Source organism: Crinia signifera, chromosome 4 (genome assembly GCF_055691185.1).
Source record: "Crinia signifera chromosome 4, ASM5569118v1, whole genome shotgun sequence".
Lineage (NCBI taxonomy): Eukaryota > Metazoa > Chordata > Amphibia > Anura > Myobatrachidae > Crinia > Crinia signifera.
The window spans coordinates 53614057-53641827 of NC_139220.1; the positions used below are offsets into that span (position 1 = coordinate 53614057).

At 47.5% G+C, this 27771-nt stretch overlaps 1 protein-coding gene across 3 annotated transcripts in view; it reads right to left on the minus strand.

Moving 5' to 3' along the window:
* The window catches only part of KCNIP1 (potassium voltage-gated channel interacting protein 1), a 685047-nt gene that overhangs the window by 211899 nt on the left and 445377 nt on the right, over positions 1 to 27771 (minus strand). Inside the window, exon 2 of one of the 3 annotated variants that reach the window (XM_083181771.1) lies at positions 26049 to 26093. The exons of the other annotated variants lie outside the window; for them this stretch is intronic. Within the exon in view, the coding sequence (XP_083037897.1) occupies positions 26049 to 26093 (45 nt within the window). The remainder of the gene's footprint in view (positions 1 to 26048; positions 26094 to 27771) is intronic. 3 annotated transcript variants of the gene reach the window in all.

The following is a 27771-nucleotide window of genomic DNA, read 5'->3' on the forward strand; positions in this document are numbered from 1 at the left end:
ACCCACTGACTGGGCCATTTTCTCCTCAGCCTGTGCTTTTGTAAATCTGACTACCTTCTTAGCCTCCTTCTGTCTAACAAGATGCACCTCTTTGTCCTCATTATTCTGCGTCTGCTTATATTTCCTAAAGGCCAACTTTTTTGCTTTCACAATTTTTGCTACTTCTTTCGCAAACCACACTGGCTTCCTTTTTCCCAACTCTTTTGACACAAAGTTCTGTTGCTTTTAGTATTGCACTTTTTTTAATTTTTCCCACTAATCCTTCACTCCTTCCAAGTTCCTCCACTCTGCCAAACAATCCCTTACAGAGTTTCCCATCTCTACAAAATCAGCCATCCTAAAATCTAACACCTTTTTTTTGTCTGCGATGAGTCGGTCTCTGTCTTTATTCTGAACCATGGGCCATCTACACTGCACACCTTGCAACCAGATTTGTCAGTGACAGTGCCCCTTACCCTTCCCATCCAAACAATTCCAGCAGTGCCACTTTCCCCTACATATAAAACCAGAAACTCTTCCCTTCTCCATCATATTCCTCCCCATCACAATGGTAACTCTTTACCTTCCCCATCACACTGCTTACTCTTTCCCTTCAAAATAGTGATTATTTTGCCTTCCCATCACAACAGTGCACACACAGCACTCACTCTTTCCCCACCAGTATCTCTTCTACTCACCATCATAAAAGTGACCCTTTCCCATCCGATCACATCAGTGACTCCTTCCCGTTACCATCACATCAGTGACCCTTTCCCTTCACCATCACATACTTTATGTGACTCTTTCCCACCCCATCATACCATCTACCCTTTCCCCTCACCATCACATAAGTGACCCTTTCTCACCCCATCCCACAAGTGACTCTTTCCCCTCGACATCACATAAGTGACCCTTCCCCTCCATCCCACCAGTGACTCTTTCCCCTGACCATCACTGAAGTGACCCATTTTCACCCAATCACACCAGTGACTCTTTCCCCTCACCATCACATATTGTACATGACCATTTCCCACCCCATCATACCAGTGACCCTTTCCCCTCACCATCACATAAGTGACCCTTTCTCATCCCATCACACCAGTGACTCTTTCTCCTCGTCATATCATAACTGACCCTTCCCCCATCCCACCAGTGACTCTTTCCCCTGACCATCACTGAAGTGACCCAATCCCACCCGATCACACCAGTGACTCTTTCCCCTCACCATCACATACTGTACGTGACCCTTTCCCACCCCATCATACCAGTGACCCTTTCCCCTCACCATCACATAAGTGACCCTTTCTCATCCCATCACACCAGTGACTCTTTCCCCTCGTCGTATCTTAACTGACCCTTCCCCCATCCCACCAGTGACTCTTTCCCCTGACCATCACTGAAGTGACCCATTCCCACTCGATCACACCAGTGACTCTTTCCCCTCACTATCACAGAAGTGACATTTCCCGCCCGATCACACAAGTGACTTTTTACCCTCACCATCACAGAAGTGACCCGTTCCCACTCCATAACACCAGTGAAACAGGTGTGATGTACAGGGTGAAAAAAAACTCTAATTTTAAATGTGGATGAAAAAAGCAATGATAAATAACTTTTAATATATTATGAAAATGATATAGTCATTTCTTGGGGTATAGCAGAATTTAGTTGGTTTCTTGGATCTAGGTTGAAGGTTTCAGATGTATTCAGTGGTTCTTCCTCAGCTTTCAGATGGCCCCTTTTGGCTGTGTAAAGACATTTCATGAAGCTGATGGGGTTTGATTTCCATCCAGTATTGAAAATTCTACTTGATAATGTAACCAGAAATATTAAAGTGAACTTTGTCAAATGTGTATCATGAATGAAGGCTACCATCTGGACGATATCATATTGAAAACCAATTAGAATTTTTTTTTATTTCCTGCACTTTTAGATAATGTACTAGAATATTGAATAGCCTTTACCATTTGGTATTTCATTCCTCAGAATTTTTTTTAAGCATAAACTGTCTGAAGAAGCAGTCAGTGGTCCCATGAAATGTGTAAAAAAAGTTTATAAAAAATTTAAAAAGTCCCGATATCGTATTGTCATCTTTTTAGACACAGTTGTGATTGAATTCATAATCTATGATGAATCCTTGATAAATAGTCTCAGAAATATCACAGACTCTTCAACTGAGCAAACCTGCACCAGAAAGGATTCTCTCTATGATGAGATCACTACAAACAATGACCGTGTAGCCGAATAAAATGGGCAATTGGACATCCCTAGTACATACTTGGTGCAAACAAACCTACCCTGCCGCACAAATTGCTGAGACGCGCAAGTGTATGAGACGCTTGTGCGTCTCAGGCAGATGGAGCGCTACTCCGCCGGCGCCCGCATGATTGCCTCTTCACCAGCGCAGGGGATCTGGCGGTTACTGGCACTGTGTGAGAGGTGCTCACTAGGCTTGCCAGGGACGCCGGGGACAGATCTGTAGCTCGCGTAGACAGTACGGTGACAATGCTGCCTGAAGGGGACACTATGCTGACTACACAGGGCTGCCGCTGGGACACTACGCTAACTATGCTAGTCTGCCCTTGGGCTACGCTGACAGCGTAGCGTAGCCTGCCGCCATGAAACTACATAAGTACCCCAATTTTTTCCAGTCATTTTGTTTTCTTATTGTAGATCTGAATCAATTGAGAACTCTGACACATACAGTTTGACCAAGAAAAAAAAAATGTCAAATTTTCTTATAGTTGTGCATTCTCTTTATTCCTAACTTAAGTCATTCTGAATGAATTATAATTTTTGTGCTGATCCACAAAATAGTTCAGCTCTGTGCCTGAAATGTGTTCCGTTCTCTGCGAATACTTCCATAACAAACCCATCAGCACTGGCATAAATCTAGAAGCACCCCTTTAGGAGTGCCGGAGTTACTAAGGTGGATTTGTATTAGGGATGAGCGGGTTCAGATTTTGGGAATCCGAATACACCCAGACACCCCCAATACGAGTACAGACCCACCCAGACTTGGTGCTCAAAGTGTGGCAAATTTCTTCGAGATCCGACACCCTGTGCCATCATCTTCACTCCGGCATTGGAGACAATAGTGAGTGGACGTGCTCTGGGGCTTTGGTGGTCTGTGGTGATCTGTGGTGGTCTGTGGGGGTGGCGACCTGCTTTATAAGTCCCATCCAGTGCTGCTGGTGTCCTGTGCTGCTTAGTGCTAGTGCTGCTGATGGTGTCCTGTGCTGCCTAGTGCTGCTGGTGTCCAGTGTTGCTCCACTGTGTCAGTACCTGAGGATTCTGTGGGCCCGGTCGTGGATCAGGATTGGCTAAGACCCGGAAGGTAGCAGGACATACTGTATGTAGGTCTTTCTCATGCGAGGACTTGGAAGGAGTCCGGGACGGGTGGATACTGGTTCAGAAGGTTAAGACCTATGAGTGTTCACGATAAAGGGTTAATGGAATGGAAACACACCGGTGTCTGTAGCAGGATGCACCCAAGCAGGACATTGGAGGTGTACAGGTGACTGTAGCAGGTTGCACCAAAGCAAGTCGCTGGAGGTGCACAAGTGGTTAAAGCAGGTTGCACCAAGCAAGCCGCTGGAGGTGCACAGGTGGTTGAAGCAGGTTGCACCAAGCAAGCCGCTGGAGGTGCACAGGTGGTTGAACAGGTTGCACCAAAGCAAGACGCTGGAGGTGCACAGGTTGTTGAAGCAGGTTGCACCAAAGCAGGATGCTGGAGGTGCACAGGTGGTTGAAGCAGGTTGCACCAAAGCAAGACGCTGAAGGTGCACAGGTGGTTGAAGCAGGTTGCACCAAAGCAGGACACTGGAGGTGCACAGGTGGTTGTCAAAAGCGCACAGGACACTGAACTTATCTAAGGAGTAACAAGCGAAGCACTGCCACCAGATTGTTACAAACAGAAGTCTTTTATCCCCCTGGGGTAGCTCTGATAGGCTGCTGGCTCCGGCACTGAATACCTATTGGGGGACTTCAACAAAATGGCATCTTTCTGTAGACGCTGCAGACTCATCCTGAACTAGTGAGACCTCAGCAGGCGCCGGGAGTACTGCAGGAGCAACCCCGCCGTCACTTCCGTCCGGGCTGAGCTGACAGCGCCGGGATCCCGGCCCGGACAGACAGGATGGGCACCGCCGCACATGCATAATGGCAGCTGCCCAAGTCCTCCTGCCGCCCTGGCCAGACGACAGGGATCACACACTTGGACCAGGGTCCGCTGGACCACCCGGACCGTTAAGTGACCCGGGCGGACCGTGACACACTGGTGCTTAATGAGACTGCTGCAGTTAAAGTCCAGTCCAGTAATAGTTCTGCAGATGTCCAATCCATTGATTCTGCTGCAGAGGTCCAGTCCAGCGATACTGCTGCATAAATCCAATCCAGTGGTAATTCGATTAAAGTCCATTGGTAATGCCGTTGAAGTCCATTGGTACTGCCGTTAAAGTCCGGTGGTACTGCTGTTAAAGCCCATTGGTTCTGCCATTAAAGTCCTGTCCAGTAATACACTACTGGTGCATAATTCCAGTCATTATACTACTGGTGCATACTGGTCCAGTATTAAAGCTGTAGTTCCAGTCCAGTGATACAGCTGCGTAATTCCAGTCCAGTGATACTACTGGTGCATAATTCCAGTCCAGTAATACAGCTGTAATTCCAGTCCAGTGATACAGCTGCGTAATTCCAGTCCAGTGATTCTACACTACTGGTGGGTAATTACAGTCCAGTGATACTACTGGTGCATAATTCCAGTCCAGTAATACAGCTGCGTAATTCCAGTCCAGTGATACTGCACTACTGTTGGGTAATTCCAGTCCAGTGATACTACTGGTGCATAACTCCAGTCCAGTGATACAGACTGGAAATTAGTGGAAATTAATGTTCTTGAAGTTAATAATAGCGTAGGAGCAAAAAAAAAAAAAAAAATGTCTTTGATTTTAGCAGTTTTGGAACAGATCCAGCCCCAAAACACAGCTGGGATACAGACCCAAAACACAAAAAGTGCCCGCTGCACACCCCCAATTTGTATGTCATAAATAACTTTCTTGTGCTGCTTTAACTACAGTACTAGACACTTTATCATGTTGAAACAGAGAAAATAGTTCATACTTGCCTACTTTAACTTTCACCTCTCCGGGAGAAGCCCGGAGAGGCAATCCGTCAGGGGGGCGGGGGCAAGGCTGACATCACTCTGCCCCGCCACCCCCCCTCCCCCCCCCCCCCATGCCGGAAACTTCTGTGATTCGCGGGCTGCAGGGAGGGGGGCAGGCTTAAATGATGCGAAATGACCACAGACCCGCGATTTGTGCTAATTAATCCAGCGGGCAAGGGGGAGCGGGGGATGTGAACAAACAGCGGGAGACTTGCCCACCTTCCCGGTAGGAAAGCTTGAAATAGTTAATGTTGTTCTTGCATATTTATTACCCACATTTTAAATATAACAATAACAGATGGAAGGAAGTCTCTCCTACCTGTAGAAGCTGAAAAGAGGTGTGTAATTAATGTATCCAGTACTTATTCCTCAGCGGCACGGGTGGCTTATTACGACTTCCTTGTCTACTTATACAGTTCTGCTACTATTATGGGATTATGACCAGAAGTACTAATAAATATGTAGATGAAATCTCAATCATTGAAACGTGTTAGACAAATTCCCCAAAATGAACATAAGGGTGGCATCACGTTTGACGTCTTCGTATATCCAGACATCCTGTGTTCGGCCAGTAGAATTTGAACATCATAACAGCCCCCTACTTCCTTCACTTTGCAGTTATTCTGGATGCACCATTAGTGCTGAACAGAGATTTGTGGTTTACTCCTATTTTCTAAATGACTTACAATTAATGTGATTCATCTGTTTACTGTGCTATGGTTAAAAGGCTTTACAGTCATGTTTATGTGAAAAAGTGAAAAGCTAACAATAGCTGGAGCTGCCAGCTGAATTGCATACTTCCCAACTGTCCTGTTTTTTGGTATTATATCGGACCGCCCCCCCCCCCCGCCCCTGCGGCCGCTAGTGGGGGGGGGGAGCAGTCTTAATTCCCCCAGCCTGCAAGGAATAGACTGAAGCGTCTATTCAGCATTTCAGAAGGGCGAAAAACAGGGGTATGGCCTGAGGACGTATCATCCTGATATGCCACGCCCCTTTTTGCATAGGTCACTCTCTTTTTTGGGCAACATGCCCCTGTTTTTCACCCTTCTGCAATAAGGTGTCCCTGCAATCAGAGACACCTTAATGACAGGTGTCTCTGATCTGCGAGCGCTAGAGAAATCATTCAATTCGACCTTTGAATGATTTCTCCCCCGCACCCAAGGCTGCGAATGGATGATTATGCAAATCAGGGGATCGCCGCTGGAGGGGGGGTGGCCTGCCCGGCGAAGTCAGCGGGGGGAGCATACAGCTTTGCATAGCGCAGTGCTTTGCAAAGCCATCCGCAAAGCCGCTCATCTGCTGGTAATACAAGCAGATGAGTGGCTTTCCCGGCAATGATGCGAGAGCGGCAATAACCGTTCACTGCCCATAGCCGGGACATACACACTGGACGGCTTTGAGTTGAAAGACGATCAAAGTTGGCGTTTTGAGCGGCTTTCAGCTCAAAATGGCCCACTGTGTATGGGCCTTAAGCATGAACATCAATCTCTGAACTTTTTCAGATAAGTTTTTATACAAAATGTATTGCAGGGTTAGATCGATTTTAGAGACATGGGGTGACATTTAATAGGATGCAATTTTTAGTGAGGTTCTGAAATCGCACCTTATCGGATTTTTTCAAATCGCTAATTTTTTTAATGCAAACTTGCAGCTGAAAAATGTGATAAGGTGCATTATGGTGCGAATTTCAGTCCTGTAAATGTGCAAATTATTAGGGTATCTCCAGGATTTCTAAAACCAGCACCAGGGCCAGTCCTGGTTCCCAAAATATGGGGCACAAAATTAGTAGGGGTCCCCTCTATTTTAGGGGGGGGGGGGGTTGTGGGTTGTGGAGGGTTTGAACACACCTCCACTAGCCACAAATCCTGGCGCTTTACAAATAGAATAATTAGTCTTTAGTGGAATGATAAGACACTACTCTGCTGCTGCAGGTGTTATGTGAGGTTTGGACCTCACAAGTACAAAGGTAAAAAGTGGTGTTTATAACACTATGCGCTGCTGAGTAGAATGGATATTGAACTCTGCTGAATAAAAGAACATTGGACACACTGTGATGCTGGCAACAGGACCGGATGTAATGTCCACACAGGTTCTCCACTTGAGGGCGGAAAGGACGTCGACGCGTTTCGTTTCCTGGGCAACTGGAAACTTTTTTTTTGTCTTGAAAATGTTTCCAGTTGCCCAGGAAACGAAACGCGTCGACGTAATTTCCGCCCTCAAGTGGAGAACCTGTGTGGACATTACATCCGGTCCTGTTGCCAGCACGCCGCAATCGCCCTCTCCAACATTGGAGTACAACAGCCTATTCCTCCGATATACGGAGCGCTCCTGAGACAGACCTTTCTCACTATTCCTTCTGCCGCATACCACCTCTGCAGTCGGAGCACGGAGCCAGCCGGCGACAACCCGCCTTACCACCTCCAGCATCGGGTAGAGCCGTAGAGTTATCTGGCTCCCCGGCCCCTCCTGCTATTCACATCAATCGAAAGGAGGGTGAGCATACCACAACGGTGTTGATTGTTCCTGATAAATTCCAATAGTGCGTGTAGACCCACCAACAGGATACATCTATATTAATCTGTTACTGCTGGATATGTGCCTGACTGGTTACCCGTATGTATGACTAAACTCTCACTAACAAGCTATACTTGCAGTAATAAATTGGCTATTCTGCGACTGGCAATACCGGAATGAACTTCTGATTAACCCACAAGCTAAAACAGTGTTCTCCACACTAACCCATCTTTCAAAATTGCTATTTGCGTATACAACGTACTGCTTAGTACTTAGCGTATACGCTGAGATTGTATGTATATTTTATTGTACTGTATTTTATTTAATGTATCATTGTCTTAAATTTATAAAAATTACTAATAATTGATACAGTGTGTCCAATGTTCTTTTATTCAGCGAAGTTCAATATCCGTTCTACTCAGCAGCGCATAGTGTTATAAACACCACTTTTTGTCCCCTCAATTTTGGCAACCAGCACCAGTCCCAAACAGCCAACAGGGTAATGCCACAGCCGGGGGAAACATTTTATGCAAGTTCCCCATGCCAAAGAATTCATCGCCCCCAGCTCAGACAGGGACCCTGGAAGAGTGGGGACCCCCCCAATAAAGGGGTCCCCCCTCCAGAGTTACCCATGGCCAGGGCTGTCCCTGGGGCAGTGGGCACCGAGCTGATAAATGGATAATACTAGATAAAACTAATATGTAATGTTGTGGAACTACAAGCCCCAGCAAGCCTGCACGGCATGTACGGACTTGGTGAACCACAAGTCCCATCATGTGTGGCATTAAAGGGCCCACTGGGTCTTGTAGTTCCACAACATGACAAATAGTGAAATAACACACACACACACACAAACAGTATAGCTTTATTACATACTACATGCATTCATACATTATCTATGGATTTCCACGAAGGCAGTCCTCTTCTCCAAAATCCAAATGAGTACCTGTTGAGGGAAATTATACTCAACACACACCTCGCAGATCGATGGATGTATTTTCCGCATGGCAGTAACCGTGTGATAGAAGCAGGAATCATTGTTTATATTTGTGGCTCCTCCCACATGCTGGGGGATAGTCTTACCCACCAGCCAAAGGCGGCTCCTTATTGGCTGGTGGGCGGGACTAATGTGGGATGAGACACGAATGTACACAATCTTTCCTGGTTCTCTCACAGGTACTGCCAGGCGGAGAAGACAGCCATCAATCCAGGTACTTTATTTGATTCTACCTGGAGAAAAGGATAGGCCTTCATGGGAATACATAGGTAATGTATGTGTGAATGGGATTGGTTTGTAATCCTGACGCCGGAATCCCGACAAGGGGGGAGGGGGGCGTGGATCGACCCCCCTGTGCTCACCACGCAGCAGGCCCGGTGACTCGCTACACTCGGCACACTAATTTATTCTCCATCTATGGGTGTCGTGGACACCCACAGAGGAACAAAGTGCCGGGATTTCGGCGGTCGGGATTCCGGCATCGGGATTTTGACCGCCGGGATTCCGACCGCCGGGATTGTGACTGCATCCCGAGTGAATGCATGTAGTATGTAATAAAGTTATACTGTTCCTGTGTGTGTTTTATTTTACTATTTGACATGTAGTGGAACTACAAAACCCAGTGGGCCCTTTAATGCCACGCAAGCTGGGACTTATGGTTCTCCAAGTCCCTGCATGCGGTGTAGGCTTGCTGGGACTTGTGGTTCCACAACATTACACAATAGTTGTGTCTAATATTAACCATTTAGTAGCACGGTGCCCTCCGCCACAGGGGCACCGGGGACATCCCCTGGCTTCAACTTAGGCAGGGGTAACTCTGGAGGTAGGGACCTCTTTATTGGGTGGGTCCCCACTCCTCCGAGGTCCCTGCCCGGGCTGACCAGCCATAGGGATGAATGCTTTGGCTGGGGGAACTTGCAGAAAATATTTCCCCCGGCTGTGGCATTACCCTGCTGGCTGTTCGGGCCTGGTGCAGGTTGCCAAAATACGGGGGAGCCCTACTCATTTTGTCCCCCATATTCTGGGAACCAGGACCGGCCCTTGAGCATTGTGCTGGTTTTTAAAATCCTGGGGATCTCCTATGATTTTTGACCCTTGAATTTCTAAAACCAGGACCAGTTCTTTAAACCTGTGGCTGGTTATGCTCAGGAATCGGTACCCCATGCCATTTAAAAAAACATTTTAGTTTACACATTTTGTTGGACATTGGGTGAGATTTAATAGAGTGGAATTTTTAGACTTTTGCATTTTATTTGCGCTAAAATCACACTTTTTGCTGCAACGCACAAATTTAATAGGGCTTCATTTTTGGTAAATGTAACCAAAAAAAATCGCACTCTTGGGCTGGTCCTGGTTCCAAAAATACATGGGACAAATAAACCCCTGTATTTTCTAACCAGCACCGGGCTCCAACAGCCCGTGTCATGCCATAGCCCGGGAACATTTTTTACATAAGGTCCTCAGGCCGTACCATGCTCACTGTGGCTGGTCAGCCCTGGACAGGGTACCTGGGGGAATGGGAAAGCACTCAGCCCTGATTGGCTGTAGGCATTTAAATGGAGATGCCTACAGTCAATCAGGGGTGAGAGCTTCTATAGCACTCTGACAGCGAGATTCTCCACTGTCATTTCAAAGGAGGAAACCAGCTCACCTCGCAGTCAGTGCGGGGTGAGCTGCTTCAGGGGACAGAGTCACCGCTGGAGCCTGGATTTGTAAGTACAGAGGTGTAAAATTAATGTATGTATAATAAACTTTTACTTTTCTCTGTGTCTGTGTTTTTTTTTAACATTCTTTTTTTTTTTTTTAACAGTCCAAGGGGCCCATTAATGCCCTGCATGATGGGACTTGTGGTTCGCCAAGTCCCAGCATGCAGGGGAGGTCTGCTGGGACTTCTAGTTCACCTGTAAAAAGCAATGTTTTTTATTTTATTTTACCTGTATCAGCCTGGCGTCCACCGGCCAGGGACGCCGGGTATATCCCCGGCCTTCAGCTCTGGACGGCTAAAGCCTGGGGGAAACCCATTTATTGGGTGGGTCCCCACTCCCCCAGGTACCCCGTCGAGGGCTGACCAGCCACAGTGTCCACTGGCTGTGGCATTACACAGTGGACTGTTAGAGCCTGGTGCTGGTGCCAAAATATGGGGAACCCCCAGTTTTTTGTCCCCCATATTTTTGGAACCAGAACCGGTCCAAGAGTCTGGGGCTGGTTTCAGAAATACAGGGCACCCCTAAGCTTTTTGTCACCGATATTTTTGGAATCAGGTCCAGCTCAATGAGCCTGTGGCTTGTTATTTCTTAATTTTTTTTACACAAAAACGCACATTTTCATATTTCCATGAGATAAGGTAAGATTTCAGAACCTTACTAAAAATTGCTTCCCATTACATCTTACCCATGATGTGTAAATGGAAAGCCCAAACTGCAGCAGCGATATACGGTACTTACCTGCTCTACCGCATCTTTTACTATTTTACATGAGTTGAGGGTTTTTCTTCTTTTTTTATTAATTTTTTGCATGCCCAATTCTTATGTAACTCTTAATGGTACATGTATCAAAATAAATATTGATATTAGAGATGATCGACATTAATTTACTTATCATGTAATGCATTAAATACAGACATTGAGTTTCTGCAGTGATCCAAAATCCTGAATGGACATCCCTAATGTCATTCATTTAATATGAGAACAAATAGGAATTCGGTACTTACCGATAATTCCCTTTCTCCGAATCCGAAGGGGACACTGAAGTACTACGCTGGGGATAGTGTGGTGTTATGGAGGAGTTGGCACTTTAAGAACTTGAAGTGTGGTGTGGCTCCTCCCCCTCTATCCCCCCCTCAGACTCCAGTCTTAGTTACTGTGCCCGAGAGGAGAAAAGAGACCAGGAAACCTCTGACAGAGAAAGAGAGAATGAAAACAAGACACCGAATGAAAACATAAGTCAAAAGAACTCACATACAGACTATCGCATGCAACACATCCTGGCCACATGCGACCTGTAAAAACCCCTCCCTTACCAGAAGACCAGTGCCGGGAGGGCGTTCAGTGTCCCCTTCGGATTCGGAGAAAGGGAATTATCGGTAAGTACCAAATTCCTATTTTCTCCTTCATCCTCTGGGGACACTGAAGTACTACGCTGGGGACGTCCCAAAGCCATCCCCACGGGCGGGAAGGCGCTGGGCATCCTGAAGCACCGCGCGGCCAAACCTAGTAGAGGAGGCCGCGAAGGTGTCAAACCTATAAAACTTAATAAAGGTATTGGGCCCAGACCAAGTGGCTGCCCTACATACCTGAGAAAGAGACACCCCTCTGGCCGCCGCCCAAGAAGGTCCCACCGAACGGGTGGAATGAGCCGAAACTCTAGCAGGCGTAGGCCGGGAGGCCTGAACATAAGCTTGTTTAATGGTTAGGCAAATCCACCTGGCCAAAGTTTGCTTGGTAGCCGGCCAACCACGTTTCGCAGAACAGTATAGGACAAACAGCGAATCCGACTTCCTGAGATCCCTGGTTCTGTCCACATAAACCTTCAAAGTTCGGACCACATCTGTTATGGTTTTCGCCTGGGCTCTGGGTGATACGACAGCTGGCAGGAGGAAAAAGGTCAGGCGTGAGCCCGCAGCTGGGACCGCTGTTTAGAACGGCCACAGCGAAACCCTACACTGACTCTGTTGAGTCCCCCGGGCAGATGGAATACCCCTGCGGTAGTGCTAAGCTTCGCCTGTAGCCGCGTTCGAAGGAGCCGGTTAAGCCTGCTCCGACCCCGATGCAGCCAGGTGTTATGTGGTGACAAGGGGTGAGCGATCGCCAGGGGGTATCTCAAAAAGCAGATCTAACTAACGGGCCTACCTGAAAAAACCCCTGACTAACCGGCACCAGGCCAAGGACGGGACAGCGCGACCGAGTCGCAAACACCAGAACAAAGCAACAATAGGGTGCCACCAAACCAAACACACGCCAACATAAAAATAGTACTCTTAAAGTGACGGTACCCCAAAACAGACGTAAACCCACAGTTGTGGGCCTCTCCGAACCACGGAGAGCAGAACCAGGATAATAATGATTATAACTAAGGAGGAAGGGCCGCTTGCCCGTAGGAATAAAGAATAAGGAACCAGGCTCCACTGGAGCACTTACGTGACCGGCCCAAGACTGGACACTGACCGCAGCAATCGGGCGGCTGGATAACGGCTGGACTACGGCTGCACAGTGACCGCAGTGAGACGGCAGCTGGACAATGGCTGCACCACGGCTGGAGGTCCCTGGACTAGGACAGCAAGGGGACAATGATAATTGATCCAGACTGCAGCAGGATAGGACACTTGACTGGACCCAGACGACACAGGACAAGCTGAAAACAGTACCCAGACTGAAGTGAGAAGGACTCCGACAGAATCCAGACTGAATGGAACAGGAGCAGGACCTAGGACCAGAGAGCAGTATATCTGCAGCTAACAGCAAGCTATCACTGGCACAGATCCCCAGGAGAGCATGGCTTATAAAGGACTCAGGTGATTGAAACAGCTGGTGAATCTCCAGGCTGCTCATGATTAACGAGCTAATACCTCACAGCCTGTGAATAATAGCTCAAAGAACACAGGGCTGTAATGGCAACAGACCTACCACTGGAGGTCACCAGTGAGTCAAAATGCCAAACAGAAACTGACAGAAAACAAAACAGACTGGTTCCTGACAGTACCCCCCCCCTTGAGGAGGGGTCAACAGACCCCAAAATCCAGACCTCCAAAAATTAAATGTATCTGGATTCTGGATAACGGGGCAAAGGCAACAGAAAGGTGAACACAAGCTAAAACCACGGCTTGTCTCAGTGCCCCCACTTGAGGGTGACCACAGGGCATAACCAAAAAGACAAACAAGATGATCCAGGAAAGCGGAAAAAGATTAATGCTTCTTCTTTTTCTTTTTCCTAGATTTTGATGAAATCAGCAGTTTAAGGCCCCACACATTATCAGATCTGATGGTACCTTCTATCAAATCACAGCTAAGGGTTACCAAATCAGAAACAGAGTTGAAGTCTCGATCTGAGGAGATCATGAGAGTCTTTTTAACAGACGGAATCTCAGAAAGGGAAGAATGTCTTAATTGGCCATAGGCAGAACTCTTATTGGATTCCCCAGACCCAGAATTACAGGTACCAGATGTGTCCAAAAAAATTTTGTCAGGAGTCAGTGAGACAAAACCAATAGCTAAACTCCTGGATTCCGGACCAAGCGATGAGGCAGAAGAACGAACAAACAGAGACTGTGAGTCTCCAGAAGCCAGGTCCTTAAGCCCCTGGCTTATGCTGGGCACCACATTTCCAGGAGCTGGTGGAACCCCATCCTTCTTTTTGGGACTGAACTTCTTAATAACTGCATCACAGAAAGAAGATAGATCTCGGATACAAGGGTCACCAGCATTGATCCGCTCGTAGGCCCATGTCTGAGGTCTACCCCTAAAGGCAGAAATGATGAGGTCTACAATGTTAGCCCAAGTGACCCCTGAAGATGGTCCAGATTCAAACAGGGAAACATAGTGTCCAACCAGGGCAATAAAATGGGCAAGATCTCCATCAAACACGATGGACGTAGGGACATCCACCTCTGGGACCTCAGAACTGGAATTCTCTATGGGAACAACAACCTTGGGGGCTAAGATTTCTGAAGCCTCCCGAGAGGCCGTCAAAACCGAAACACTCACCGGGTTTGCAGCCATCAAGACCCTTGCTGAGGCTGTGGTCTTTGGGACCTCAGACAAGGATATGGCCACCCCTTCCGGGGACACAGCTTCTATGATACCACTTGAGACTAGATGGACTGAGTCCCCCTCAGGGACCGGACTGGCAGAGTCCCCCTCAGGGACCGGACTGGCAGAGTCCCCCTCAGGGACCGGACTGACTTGCCCCCCTTCTGGGGTGAAACAGACTTGCCCCCCTTCTGGGGCGAGACAGACTTGCCCCCCTTCTGGGGCGAAACAGACTTGCCCACCTTCTGGGGCGAAACAGACTTGCCCACCTTCTGGGGCGAAACAGACTTTTTGGCCCCCACTCGGGGCTACGGCCTTTGGGCCCCCACTCGGGGCTACGGCCTTTGGGCCCCCACTCGGGGCTACGGCCTTTGGGCCCCCACTCGGGGCTACGGCCTTTGGGCTGAACACTTTCCGCACGGTTTTTAGGAAACCCGGAAGATACCTTAGGATGGGATCGTCAGCCTCTATGAGAGGTTTAACCCACTCCAAAGCTCTTCCTCTAAAGCATGATAAGAGATAACGGACAGCAGAAGAAGGAGTTATCTTCATATTATGTGAGAAGTCCATTTTAGCGAGGAATTGCTGAGCAATTGGTCGGAGCTGGGCCAAATCTCCATCGAAGTATGGAGTGTTAGGAGTATCATCAGACACGCCCGGCGGGCCTTGGGCATCAAATTGGCTCGACTGACCTCGAGCACCACAAACGTTCAATGAGCCCCAAGCGCCATTGCCGCTAGATGAGCCCCCGGCATCGGACTCGCCTAAGGAGACCGGGACTCCTGGATCCACAGCCTCAGAGGCAACACCGAGAACCCCAAGATCGGGGAAGATGTCACTAGAAATCCCGGCTGAGACTGATGTCAGGGATTCTTTTTTCGGAGTTATGCCTCCCAAGGCCTCATCAGGAGCAATGACCTCCATAACTCCATGTGGGGTTAAGTTCCCCAAGACCCTCTTAGGGGCGACTGTTTCAAGGACCCCCTCTGGGATTATGCCACTTGAAGCCCCTTTTGAGGGAAAAACCTGAGACTCCTCTACAGGACTTAGCAACTCCAACATTGAAAGAACGTTGAGCTCCCTGACTGGAAGACTAGCATCCAACGTCTTTCTGTCTGGAATCTTTGTGGATGAATTCCACATTCCCGTCTGATTCCGTACCACAACATGGGGCGCTCTAGTCCTAGGACCCCAGTTGTAAGTCGGAGCGCTACGTATGTGGGGGGTGTGGTCAGGTTCCTCCTGCTTAGAGGAGACAGGTATAGATGTAACCTCCTGATACCACTTGGATTGAGGAAAATCCTTCCCGGTACCACCACCAGGTCTGCGCAATTCGCAATACTGGAGAAAGTGGCCTGATTCCCCACAATACAGACATAGGTTAAAGTTTTTACGCCGTCGCCGCTCTTCTGGTGTGAGCCTTGGCCTTAAAAAACTTCTATGTCCCTTCTGAATCTCCTGATCTGAAGTTTGACCGACTACCCCCTTAGCCAGGGTCTCCCTAGGAGCTGGTTGAGCCCCAAAAACCTCAGACAGATCCAGGAAAATTTGGGTTAACAGATCTTGCAATTGCAGAAATGACTGCTGTAGACCCTTAACCCGCTCAGGTTTTAATTCTGTAAAGGCCGTATTTAAGGCCATCAAGGAAGCTTGCAAGGCCTGCATGATTAAGTACAGCAATGAAACAAACAGACAAGACCAACTGGGCAAGCTAAATAAAGCAAAACCCTGTAACGGGCAAAATGCGGGAAGGAAAAAAAAAATCTTAATATGGACAAATCTATAAGTCCCGCAACCAATCAAAAACACCCAAATCACCTTGAAACAAAATTTTATATATGCATGTATACCTATGACTACTGTGAACACATGCATATATCGGTATGGCCAGTGATAATGTTATGGTTTTCGCCTGGGCTCTGGGTGATACGACAGCTGGCAGGAGGAAAAAGGTCAGGCGTGAGCCCGCAGCTGGGACCGCTGTTTAGAACGGCCACAGCGAAACCCTACACTGACTCTGTTGAGTCCCCCGGGCAGATGGAATACCCCTGCGGTAGTGCTAGGCTTCGCCTGTAGCCGCCGCGTTCGAAGGAGCCGGTTAAGCCTGCTCCGACCCCGATGCAGCCAGGTGTTATGTGGTGACAAGGGGTGAGCGATCGCCAGGGGGTATCTCAAAAGGCAGATCTAACTAACGGGCCTACCTGAAAAAACCCCTGACTAACCGGCACCAGGCCAAGGACGGGACAGCGCGACCGAGTCGCAAACACCAGAACAAAGCAACAATAGGGTGCCACCAAACCAAACACACGCCAACATAAAAATAGTACTCTTAAAGTGACGGTACCCCAAAACAGACGTAAACCCACAGTTGTGGGCCTCTCCGAACCACGGAGAGCAGAACCAGGATAATAATGATTATAACTAAGGAGGAAGGGCCGCTTGCCCGTAGGAATAAAGAATAAGGAACCAGGCTCCACTGGAGCACTTATGTGACCGGCCCAAGACTGGACACTGACCGCAGCAATCGGGCGGCTGGATAACGGCTGGACTACGGCTGCACAGTGACCGCAGTGAGACGGCAGCTGGACAATGGCTGCACCACGGCTGGAGGTCCCTGGACTAGGACAGCAAGGGGACAATGATAATTGATCCAGACTGCAGCAGGATAGGACACTTGACTGGACCCAGACGACACAGGACAAGCTGAAAACAGTACCCAGACTGAAGTGAGAAGGACTCCGACAGAATCCAGACTGAATGGAACAGGAGCAGGACCTAGGACCAGAGAGCAGTATATCTGCAGCTAACAGCAAGCTATCACTGGCACAGATCCCCAGGAGAGCATGGCTTATAAAGGACTCAGGTGATTGAAACAGCTGGTGAATCTCCAGGCTGCTCATGATTAACGAGCTAATACCTCACAGCCTGTGAATAATAGCTCAAAGAACACAGGGCTGTAATGGCAACAGACATACCACTGGAGGTCACCAGTGAGTCAAAATGCCAAACAGAAACTGACAGAAAACAAAACAGACTGGTTCCTGACAACATCCAGTGAAGCGAACTCTCCTGTCAAGGCCGGAACCACGATTGGCTGGTTAAGATGATAAGCCGTCACCACCTTTGGCAGGTAGTCTAACCGAGTCCGGAGTTCCGCCCTATCTGAGTGGAACACTAAATACGGAGAACGACATGAGAGAGCACTGAGGTCAGACACTCGTCGAGCCGATGCCAAGGCCAGCAGGATCACCGTCTTCCAGGTGAGTAAACGTAAATCAATAGATTCTAAAGGCTCAAACACCTCAGACCTGAGATAATCCAGCACCAAGGGAAGATCCCAAGGTTCCTCCGGAGGTCTTACCGGAGGCTGTAGCCTGAGAACCCCATTCATGAAGGTTTGTATTTCCGGCATCAAAGCTAAGCGACGATGAAAAAATACCGACAAGGCGGACACCTGAACCTTAAGGGACCCTAAACGAAGGCCCGCCTCAAACCCTGACTGCAGAAACCTCAACAATCGGGACAAACAAAAAACAGCTGTAGGGCACTTGTGTCGTTCGCACCACGACACATAAGCCTTCCAAATTCTGTAATAATGCCGGGAAGTAACCTCCTTCCTGGCTCTCATCATTGTGGGAATGACCTCCTTAGGTACCCCACGTCTACTCAGCAGCTCGGTCTCAACAGCCACGCCGTCAAACGCAGCTGCCTTAACCCTTGGTAGACGAATGGTCCCTGTTGCAACAGATCCTCTCTTTGAGGCAGTTGCCAGGGTTGATCTATCAGGAGCCCCTGAAGATCGGCAAACCAAGGCCGACGAGGCCAATTTGGAGCTATGAAAATCACTGTTGCCTTCTCGCGCTTGATCCGTTTGAGTACCAACTGAATCAAGGGTAACGGGGGGAACACATAGATTAGATGGTAATTCCACTCTGCGGTCAGAGCATCCGTCGCCACCGCCTCCGGATCTCGTGACCTGGAACAATACTGAGCCACTTTGCAATTCCGTTTGGATGCCATCATGTCTATTTGGGGTAACCCCCAACGAATGACAATCTGGCCAAACACATCCGGATGCAGGGCCCACTCTCCTGGGTGCACATCCTGGCGACTTAAGTAGTCCGCTTCCCAATTGTCCACCCCTGGAATGAACACAGCCGAGAAGGCCAGAGAATTCCTCTCCGCCCACTGTAGAATCGGGCGTACCTCCTGCATAGCCGCCCGACTGCGCGTTCCACCCTGTCTGTTGATATATGCCACAGCGGTGGCATTGTCCGACTGAATTCGGATCGGCTTCCCTCTGATGAACAAGTCCGCATTGAGTAGCGCCAGGCGGATAGCCCGAATCTCCAGAATATTTATTGGAAGACTTGATTCCTGCGGGGACCAACGGCCCTGAAAGTGACGTCCCATCACAACCGCCCCCCAGCCCCTTAGGCTGGCATCCGTCGTGATGATAGTCCACTCCCAGACACCGAACCGACGCCCCTCCAAAAGATTGGCAGTCTGGAGCCACCATTGAAGAGACAGACGACTGCAGGGTGATAGAATTACCGTCCTGTGCATGTGGACATGCGAACCCGACCACTGCCTCAACAGATCGAGTTGAAAGGTCCTGGAGTGGAAACGGCCGAAAGGCAGAGCCTCGAAAGAGGCGACCATCTTGCCCAACAACCGAATGCAAAGGTGCACCGACACCCTCCGGGGACGAAGCACCTGTTTTACCAAGTCCTGAAGCGAGGAAATTTTCTCCAAAGGAAGGAACACCCTCTGTACTTCTGTGTCCAGAATCAACCCAAGAAATAAAATCCTTTGGGAAGGAACCATCTGGGATTTCCCATAATTTAGAATCCAGCCATGCTGAATCAAAGTTTGACAAGTCAAGTGCAGCGCCTGTTCCAGCTGACTTTTGGATGCGGCCTTGATCAATAGATCGTCCAGGTACGGAACAATCTTGACTCCTAGAGTGTGGAGAAAAGCAACCATGACCGCCATTACCTTGGTGAAAAGGCGAGGCGCCGATGACAGGCCAAAGGGCAGTGCCCGAAATTGAAAATGCTGGTCTTTGATTGCGAACCGAAGGAACCTCTGGTGCAAGTCGTAAATGGGAACATGCAGATAGGCATCCTTGATGTCCAAGGATGCCAAATATTCCCCCGGTTCCAGACCTGCCACTACCGAGCGTAGTGACTCCATTTTGAACCTGTGGTACATAATGTACTCGTTCAACTTTTTTAGATTTAGGATCGGCCTTACCGACCCGTCTGGTTTTGGAACCAGGAAAAGAGGGGAATAAAACCCTTCCTTGCGTTGATCGGTCGGGACAGGCATTACCACCCCGGCTGATAGCAACCGCTGAACTGCTTGGAGCAGTAACTGAGAGTCTTTTTCCGCATGCGGAAGACCCATCGTGAAAAACTGTTGAGGAGGAGAACCGGCAAACTCTAGTTTGTATCCCCGAGACACTACTGAGAGAACCCACTTGTCCTTGCAGGATTCTTCCCAGGCGTGCCGGAAATCCAGAAGCCTCGCTCCTACTCTGGGATCCCCCAGGTAGGAGGGAAGGGCGTCATGCCGCGGGCTTCTCTGGCTGCTTGGCGTCTGAGCGACGAGAGCCAGGGTTTGCGGAGGAGGTGGCGCCGCCAAAGCCTCTACCACGGGACGCGGTAAAGGAACCTCTAGATTTACCCCTAAATTTAGGGGCACCCCGAAAGGAGCGAAAAGCCGGACCCTGGTAAGGTTTTTTAGGAGGAGGTGCCGAGGAAGGGAGGAAGGTAGATTTTCCCCCTGTCGCCTGAGCAATTAACCTATCCAGCTCTGGACCAAAGAGAACATCCCCCGTAAAGGGAAGAGCTTCCACTGCTTTTTTAATATCCGCCTCCGCCTGCCAGGACTTGAGCCACAAGGACCGTCTGGCTGTAATAGACAGAGCCGAAATTCTCGCAACCAGCGAAGCCGAATCCCTGGCAGCCTCTCCTATGTAGGCCGCGGATTCCCGCATCTGATCAGCCAACTGAGCTAACTCCTCAGGTGGCCTCTGCTCCTCCAAGCCCTTGGACAAATCCTCTGCCCATTTCTCCATGGCCCTACTGACCCATGAGATAACAAAAATAGGACGCAAAGAGACACCTGCCGTTGAAAAGATATGCTTAAGCCCCGCCTCCAAACGCCTATCTGGAGCCTCCTTCAGGGCCACTGCTCCCGGAATGGGAAGAGCTGCCTTTTTTGAAAGCTTAGAGACAGAAGCGTCCGCTAAAGGCGGGTTCTCCCATTTCGCCCTGGCTTCAGGTGCAAAGGGGTAAGACGCCTTGAAGCGCCTGGACAACTGAAACTTTTTCTCAGGTGCTTTCCAAATGTCCAACAGAGGCTTCTCCAACTCTATGGACTCAGGAAAAGTTACCGCCGCCTTAACTGGCCGGCCAAAAATAGAAACTGGAGCAGGTGATTCTTGTTCCGCAACATTAAGAGTCACCTTAATAGCCTGAATCAAGGCCTCTAAACCTTGAGCTTCATCCTGAACACCCTGCTCCTCATCCACAGGAGCAAAGGTATCATCCAGCACCTCTAGAGGGTTAACCTCTTCCTCATCTGAAGTATCAATCCTCAAAAGCAAAGGAGCACCCTTTTTTTTAGGTGGAGGGGGGACGCTGGACTGTGTAGGCATAACGGTGGATTGCACCAGCGAATCCACTGACCTAATCAACTCTCTGGCCCATGAAGGCTCAGCAGAAGACATAGTAGACAAATGAGAGTGTAAAATCTCCCTGTCCCTACGGGACGCTGCCAGCTCAGAAGCTAAGGTAGCTAACACACTTGTAACCCCTTCAGCATTAAAGGGAGCAGCTGGCTGTTGAACAGCCCCTCCTTTATAGCAATCCTTACACAGTGACACACCTTTCACATGCTGTGTGAATTGCTGATTACACTGAGTGCAGGTGAACAGCTTCTGAGAAGCCTTAGAGTTAGAAGCTTTTGCTGCCATAATGCAAACCAGTACAAACACTTCGCACTCAGCACACTCTACACACCACACAGATAGCAGTGTAAACCCAGCAGGTAAAAAGGAGGAAATACAATAGGGGGAGAGGAGCTCACCTTCCCCGAATTAGGCCCACCTAAACACTCCAAACAGGGACTCCTAAAAGGAGAACCCCTTCACTCACCCAGCGCAGTGACACAGTCTGTCCAGTCTGGGTGAAGCGCCTTGCAGTCCTGTAGCAGAAGATTCCGATGAGGCACAGCAAGCAGAGGAAGGCAGCGTGGGCAGAGAGGCAGCGTTTGCCGCGCTGAGGATCTTTAAGCTGGAGGAGACGCCCATGACACGCCTCCTCTTCCTCCGTCCCAGCGCGCGCTGAGGACAGCGGCGCTGAGACACAATCTGCCCCTCAGCTGGACCAGCGCGCGACTCTGGTCCAGCAGTCACCCGGCGCACAGCGCCCCTGTCCTGACCTCTCCGGCGGGTGACTTAGCCAGTGGAGCAGTAACACAAGCCGCGAGCGGCTGTGGCTGCTCCCCTACATCTAACATGCAGGCGGCTGAGGTCAGCAGCGTGCACCGCACGCAGTGCCGCTCTGACCTCCCGGAGAGCCTGTACACACTGCAGGCAGCCAGTCTAACACTCAGGCTGCCTGCACACTTCCACATTAAAAATAAAAAACGGACATCCAGAGACCCCTGCGGGAGCCTCTTGCCCAGGGATCCTACTCCTCCGGGCACTAAACTAAGACTGGAGTCTGAGGGGGGGATAGAGGGGGAGGAGCCACACCACACTTCAAGTTCTTAAAGTGCCAACTCCTCCATAACACCACACTATCCCCAGCGTAGTACTTCAGTGTCCCCAGAGGATGAAGGAGAAAAACTGGTAATTGCAATTGCTTTTTCTTTTAACCTATACAGTAAGTTCCCATTGGCTGAAACATTCTCATATTTCTAGACCCATTGAATTTGAAGTTAATCAAAGACACTTGCCAGAAAAATCTTGTTTAAGGATTAGTTCCTTCCTAAATGTGGACATTTCTGAAATCATTTCCAACCATAATATGCTGGACTTCTGTGAGCCATCTGTTACATTATTGTATTTGCTAATTTCTTTTTTGTTTTTGTCTTGTTTTGTTTTTTCATCAGTATGTTCAAATTAAATGTATTTCAAAAACTACAGTAGAAAATGTGTTTTCCATCAAGTATTCTAGGACACTAGTTCAGAACTAAATACTAAATCACCATTTTCCCCAAGGGTTTTGTTTATAATTTCTTAAAATATAACCGAATACGGTGTGGATTGTTTTGTTATTTTTTTCTCATTCCACATGTGTCAAAGGGAATCTACTTCATGTACCTCTTTTCTTTATCTCAACTTGCAAGCAATGCACTGGGGCCTCTATCCACCCATTCATGTGAATACATTAATAATTGAAAATTTGTAACTTACTCCCCCGGCTGTCCTGCACCATCTCTCAACATGCTTCCATTCAGCACTCTGATTGGTGGACAGCTTCAGCCATCCACCAGTCAGCATGCTGAAAACCATTCATATGTAGAGAGGCCTAGAACCGGATGGAGGTCATGGGGTAAACAGCAATTAAGTTGACAGTGTCTAGGTCAGGGGTGGGCAAAAAGCGGCCCTCCAGCTGTTGATGAACTATGCACACCAGCATGCTTTGCACCAGTTTAAGCATGGCTAAATAGCAAAACTAAGGCAAGGCATGCTGGGATGTGTAGTTCATCAACAGCTGGAGAGCCACTTATTGCCTAACACTGGTCTAGGTCGACCACAAAAGGTCAACATGCACAACATCGACACTGGAAAATGGTCACCACACGCAAAAGGTCATCACAGAAAAGGTTGACACATGAAGATGTCTAAATTTAGGCAGATGGTCCTCCAATTAGTGCATGGCATCCCCTCGCATGGCTAGCTATGCTCCCCATGCATCACACCAGGTCCTGGCTCCACTACCACTGTGCTCGTCACACTTTACCACCCCCAATCAGTGTCCATATGGATGGTAGTATGAAAAAGTCCCCAAAAATTTGGACAACTCATGTTGACTTATTTATTTGATGACCATAGCCATCTCAACCCTATGCTTGTTGGCAAGCTATTGACTGTTGGCCTATCACCCAGATTCCCTAAAATCATGGGGCCCTGAGAAGCTGCCCATATGTTAAAATGGCCATCTATGTGAGACATCTCTGCACATTGATGCCCCTTAAGTGAATGTTATTGGGGAGATGCATATATTAGGCACCTGCTAGTTGAGTGATATGTGCAGAACTTTACAACCACTGGGGCTCAATGAATGGCACAATATATAATTATTATATATTAATATTATTAGATTTCCATCCAAAACTATTTGTCATGTTTTGGAGTTAACCTTTAGCCCAGGGGTTCTCAAACTCGGTCCTCAGGACACATTTTAAAACAGCCACAGATGAATCCATTTTTTCGCTTGAGATTCCGTGAGGGGCCTGCAAAACATGCACTGTGTGGGGTCCTGAGGACCGATTTTGAGAACCTGAGCTTTAGCCTCACAGATCATATTATTCCCACAGCGGAAGTGCTAAAATCAATTGAATTAGTTAGTCCCTCGGGAGGTGCAAACAAAAAGGACAGATATTAAACCCTTTTCCAGATGCAGTATCCATTGTGGGACTGTCTAATTCAATTGGAGTTGACATTTTAGCGGCAGTAATGTGATTGAATTTCCCCCAAAAGTCTGCCTTTTTATAAGCATGCTGCCTTTGTTTGTAATATACAGTAGTCATTTCAGTTTAGCTTTTAAATTGTTTCAGTATGCGGTATTACAACCAGCACAATACCGGATCACACTTTGCTTTAATTCAATTGAACCTAAAATGTTTTATTTTGCTCAGTAGAGTAAATATTACGTTAAAACAAACATTATACAGTATAAAGGTAGAATCATAAATGTTTCAAAGAAATTCGTTGCATGGATGTATACAATAAAGGCACCAAAAACTAACAATGTCATTTCTCCATTCATTTTGTATAGATTTTCCAGCAAGTGGAATGATTTTATTAGCTGTTTCCTAATAGATTCTTGGCTCCAGAGAAAAAAAAACACATTATATTTAGCTGCTAAGTTTAGAAGCTAACACATTTAAAAGTTGCAAAAAACTTCTTTGTTATTTTCCTCTGGGCAATGTAATTTCCATATAGAGTAAGTGGTTTACCAGCCCCAATTATAAAACATTGTGTTCACTTTGATGTACATTTTTATTTCAAAATGTATATACATTAGGAGCAAGTTTCATCTTTGCTCCTTTGGCCATGGCTAGCCACGGCTATTCTATTGTTCTCAGCTGCAATACGTATTGTATTGCAGCTGAGAACAATAGAATAGCCATGGCTAGCCATGGACAAAGGAGCAAAGATGAAACTTGCTCCTACTGTACATGTATAAAATAACTACATTAATAGCAATTTCATTTTTTACATTTTTTTTTATTGTAAACGGTCTCTAGGTCGACTGTTTAGGTTGACATGCTTTGGAACGGCCGGTGAAGGAAAACAGGGTTGACACGTGTAATAAGTCGACTGGGTTGGAAGGTGAAACAAAGCATTAGGTCAACAAAGGGAAGGTTGACAGTAAAAAGACTGACATGAGTTTTTCACATTTTTTTAGCCGACATATGCCGACAGGCGGTACTGTATTTCATGCCCTACCATCCACTATGGTGTGGTGGGAGAATAAAATAGTGTGCCGAGTGCAGTAAGGCACCGTGCTCAAAACATGGCGAGCCATGCGAGGGGACACAGAACACTTTGACGGTGTCCGTGTTGACTATGTCGACATTCGGGACAAAAAACTGCGAAAAACCCACGTTGACCTTTTGACTGTCGACCTTCCCAAAGTTTACCTAATTCTGGTGTTGACCTTCCAACCCTTTTGACCTATTTGAGGTCCCAACCCTGTCGATCTTCAGTGGTCAACTCAATGCATGTCCACCTAAACAGAGTTGATCCAATGACCCGTACCATTTTAATTGTACTGTACTTTTCATTACATGCCCACCTGGTGAGGAAAGGGTTAAAGCCAATGTCTAACTCTGTTAATGTAACAATGTTAAGTATAACATACAGAGCTACAGTATACAGAATATATATACAGTATACACTCATGCAGTAAAATATGAGTAGAAGCAATGAATACAAACAGCCCACATCATCTAAATCGTAATCACTTACACAATAGAATTCATACTGAAAGCCATGATTCCATGCGATTTACAGAACTGTCGATCAATACATCGATGCAGATGATGTCGCTAATCACTAAGCCCCAGAAGTCTAATACTTGTATTATAAATGAATATGTCAATCTACTTTGATGATGTTAGTAGAGCATTATTAGACCACATACATAAACATATACGTTTCATGAAATATCTCTTCAACCGTTCTGGAACTTAAGGGAGCACTATTGTACGTCATGCACTTAAAACGATTTTTTTCCTATGAAATAAGTTCAAATAAATATGACTGACGTACTTTCAAAAGCCAATGTTACAGAACATGAGACACTGACATACAGCTATGAATTAATGCAAATGGTATCCATAGAGTATGTGGTGATTCTGATGCCAATGCATAAGCCAGCAAGGCAGAAATACAAAAATCCAATACCTGACTTATTTTGGCGAGGGGCGTAGTCCATAACATACAGTTGACCTGTAAAAGAAATAATGTACAGTAGAAGATTCTCATAGTAGTAAAATACTGTGCGGACCGGTACAACCAAACTACCTTCATGCACATATTGAATGGGGGAGGGGCTATATAAAACCATGTGTGCAGTCACCAGCCTGTAGCGTTACCTGATATGTCTACCACAGTCAGGTCATTTCCCATTTCATTGTTCCTTCACCTGAAGTATTCCTACCATGGATCCACTAAATGTATTAAAGTTTTCATATGTAAAGGTGGAGCAAAACACAACATACTCATCAACATACTGTATCTGTCAAGAGTCAGTCCACGGGAATGGGCACATTGGAATTCAATCACAATGAGTAACACAATATTTTCTCTTTTTCATATGATGTCATTGGATGACCAATACCACTTCCCTTTCTAATGGTTATTATCTAAGTAAACTATATTGTACTCATTCTAATATTATTTTTATTAATGTATATATTTGGGGGAAGATGCAAAGGATACAAAGCGGCTGAGAAAGAGTTTTAAATGGTGCTGTTGATAAATGGTGCTGTTGAGTTCAGACGAAGGAGTAGATCTGGTTTAGTATAGATAATGCATCTACTCAGTGCTACTTTCAGTTCAAATTTCAGTACAGGAGAAGCATAAGGTCATTTGCCCATGAGGCTTTTACCTCCAAGAAGGTTCTATAGATATTTTGCTACACCACTTGGAAGTGGAACTGGTTGTTGCACATAGAAGGCACATAGAAGGCATTGTGCATAGAAGGTAGTGTGCATATAAGTTGGTGTACATAGAAGGTGGTGTGCATAGAGGGTGGTGTGCATAGAGGGTGGTGTGCATAGAAGGCGGTGTACATAGAAGGCGGTGAGCATAGAAGGCGGTGTGCATAGAAGGCGGTGTGCTATATAAATGGTGTGCATAGAGGGTAGTGTGCATAGAAGGTGGTGTGCATAGAAGGTGGTGTGCATAGAAGGTGGTGTGCATAGAAGGTGGTGTGCATAGAAGGTGGTGTGCTAGAAGGCGGTGTGCATAGAAGGCGTTGTGCATAGAAGGCAGTGTGCATAGAAGGCATTGTGCATAGAAGGCGGTGTACATAGAAGGTGGTGTACATACTGTAGAAGGCGGTGTGCATAGAAGGCGCTGTACATAGAAGGCGGTATGCATAGAAGGCGGTGTGCATAGAAGGCGGTGTGCATAGAAGGTGGTATGCATAGAAGGTGGTGTTCATAGAAGGCGGTGTACATACTGTACTGTAGAAGGTGGTGTACATAGAAGGTGGTGTACATAGTAGGTGGTGTGCATAGTAGGCGGTGTACATACTGCACAGCTGCAAATGGATGTTTAGCATAAACATCCATACGCAGCCTTGGGTGTGGGGGAGAAAATTTCTCCAGTGCTCGCAGATCTGAGACACCTCTGTGTTGTCTCAGATCTGCGGGCGCCCTGTGTGGGAAGCGGGCAGGCAGCTGACAAATACAATTGTCAAATACAATTGACTTGAAGGCTGGAGGGTGGCTCTGATAAATGTATGTCCTGGTGGAGAGTGAGAAGAAAGGTGATGCTAGTACTTCCCTGCTGTGCTCGAACAGAGCTTACCTAGTTTGCACACGTAAAAATTGTGACACGACAATGGCCAATAACAGAGTAAATGCTGCCTTTAATAAATAGCGTACCAATGGAATCACAT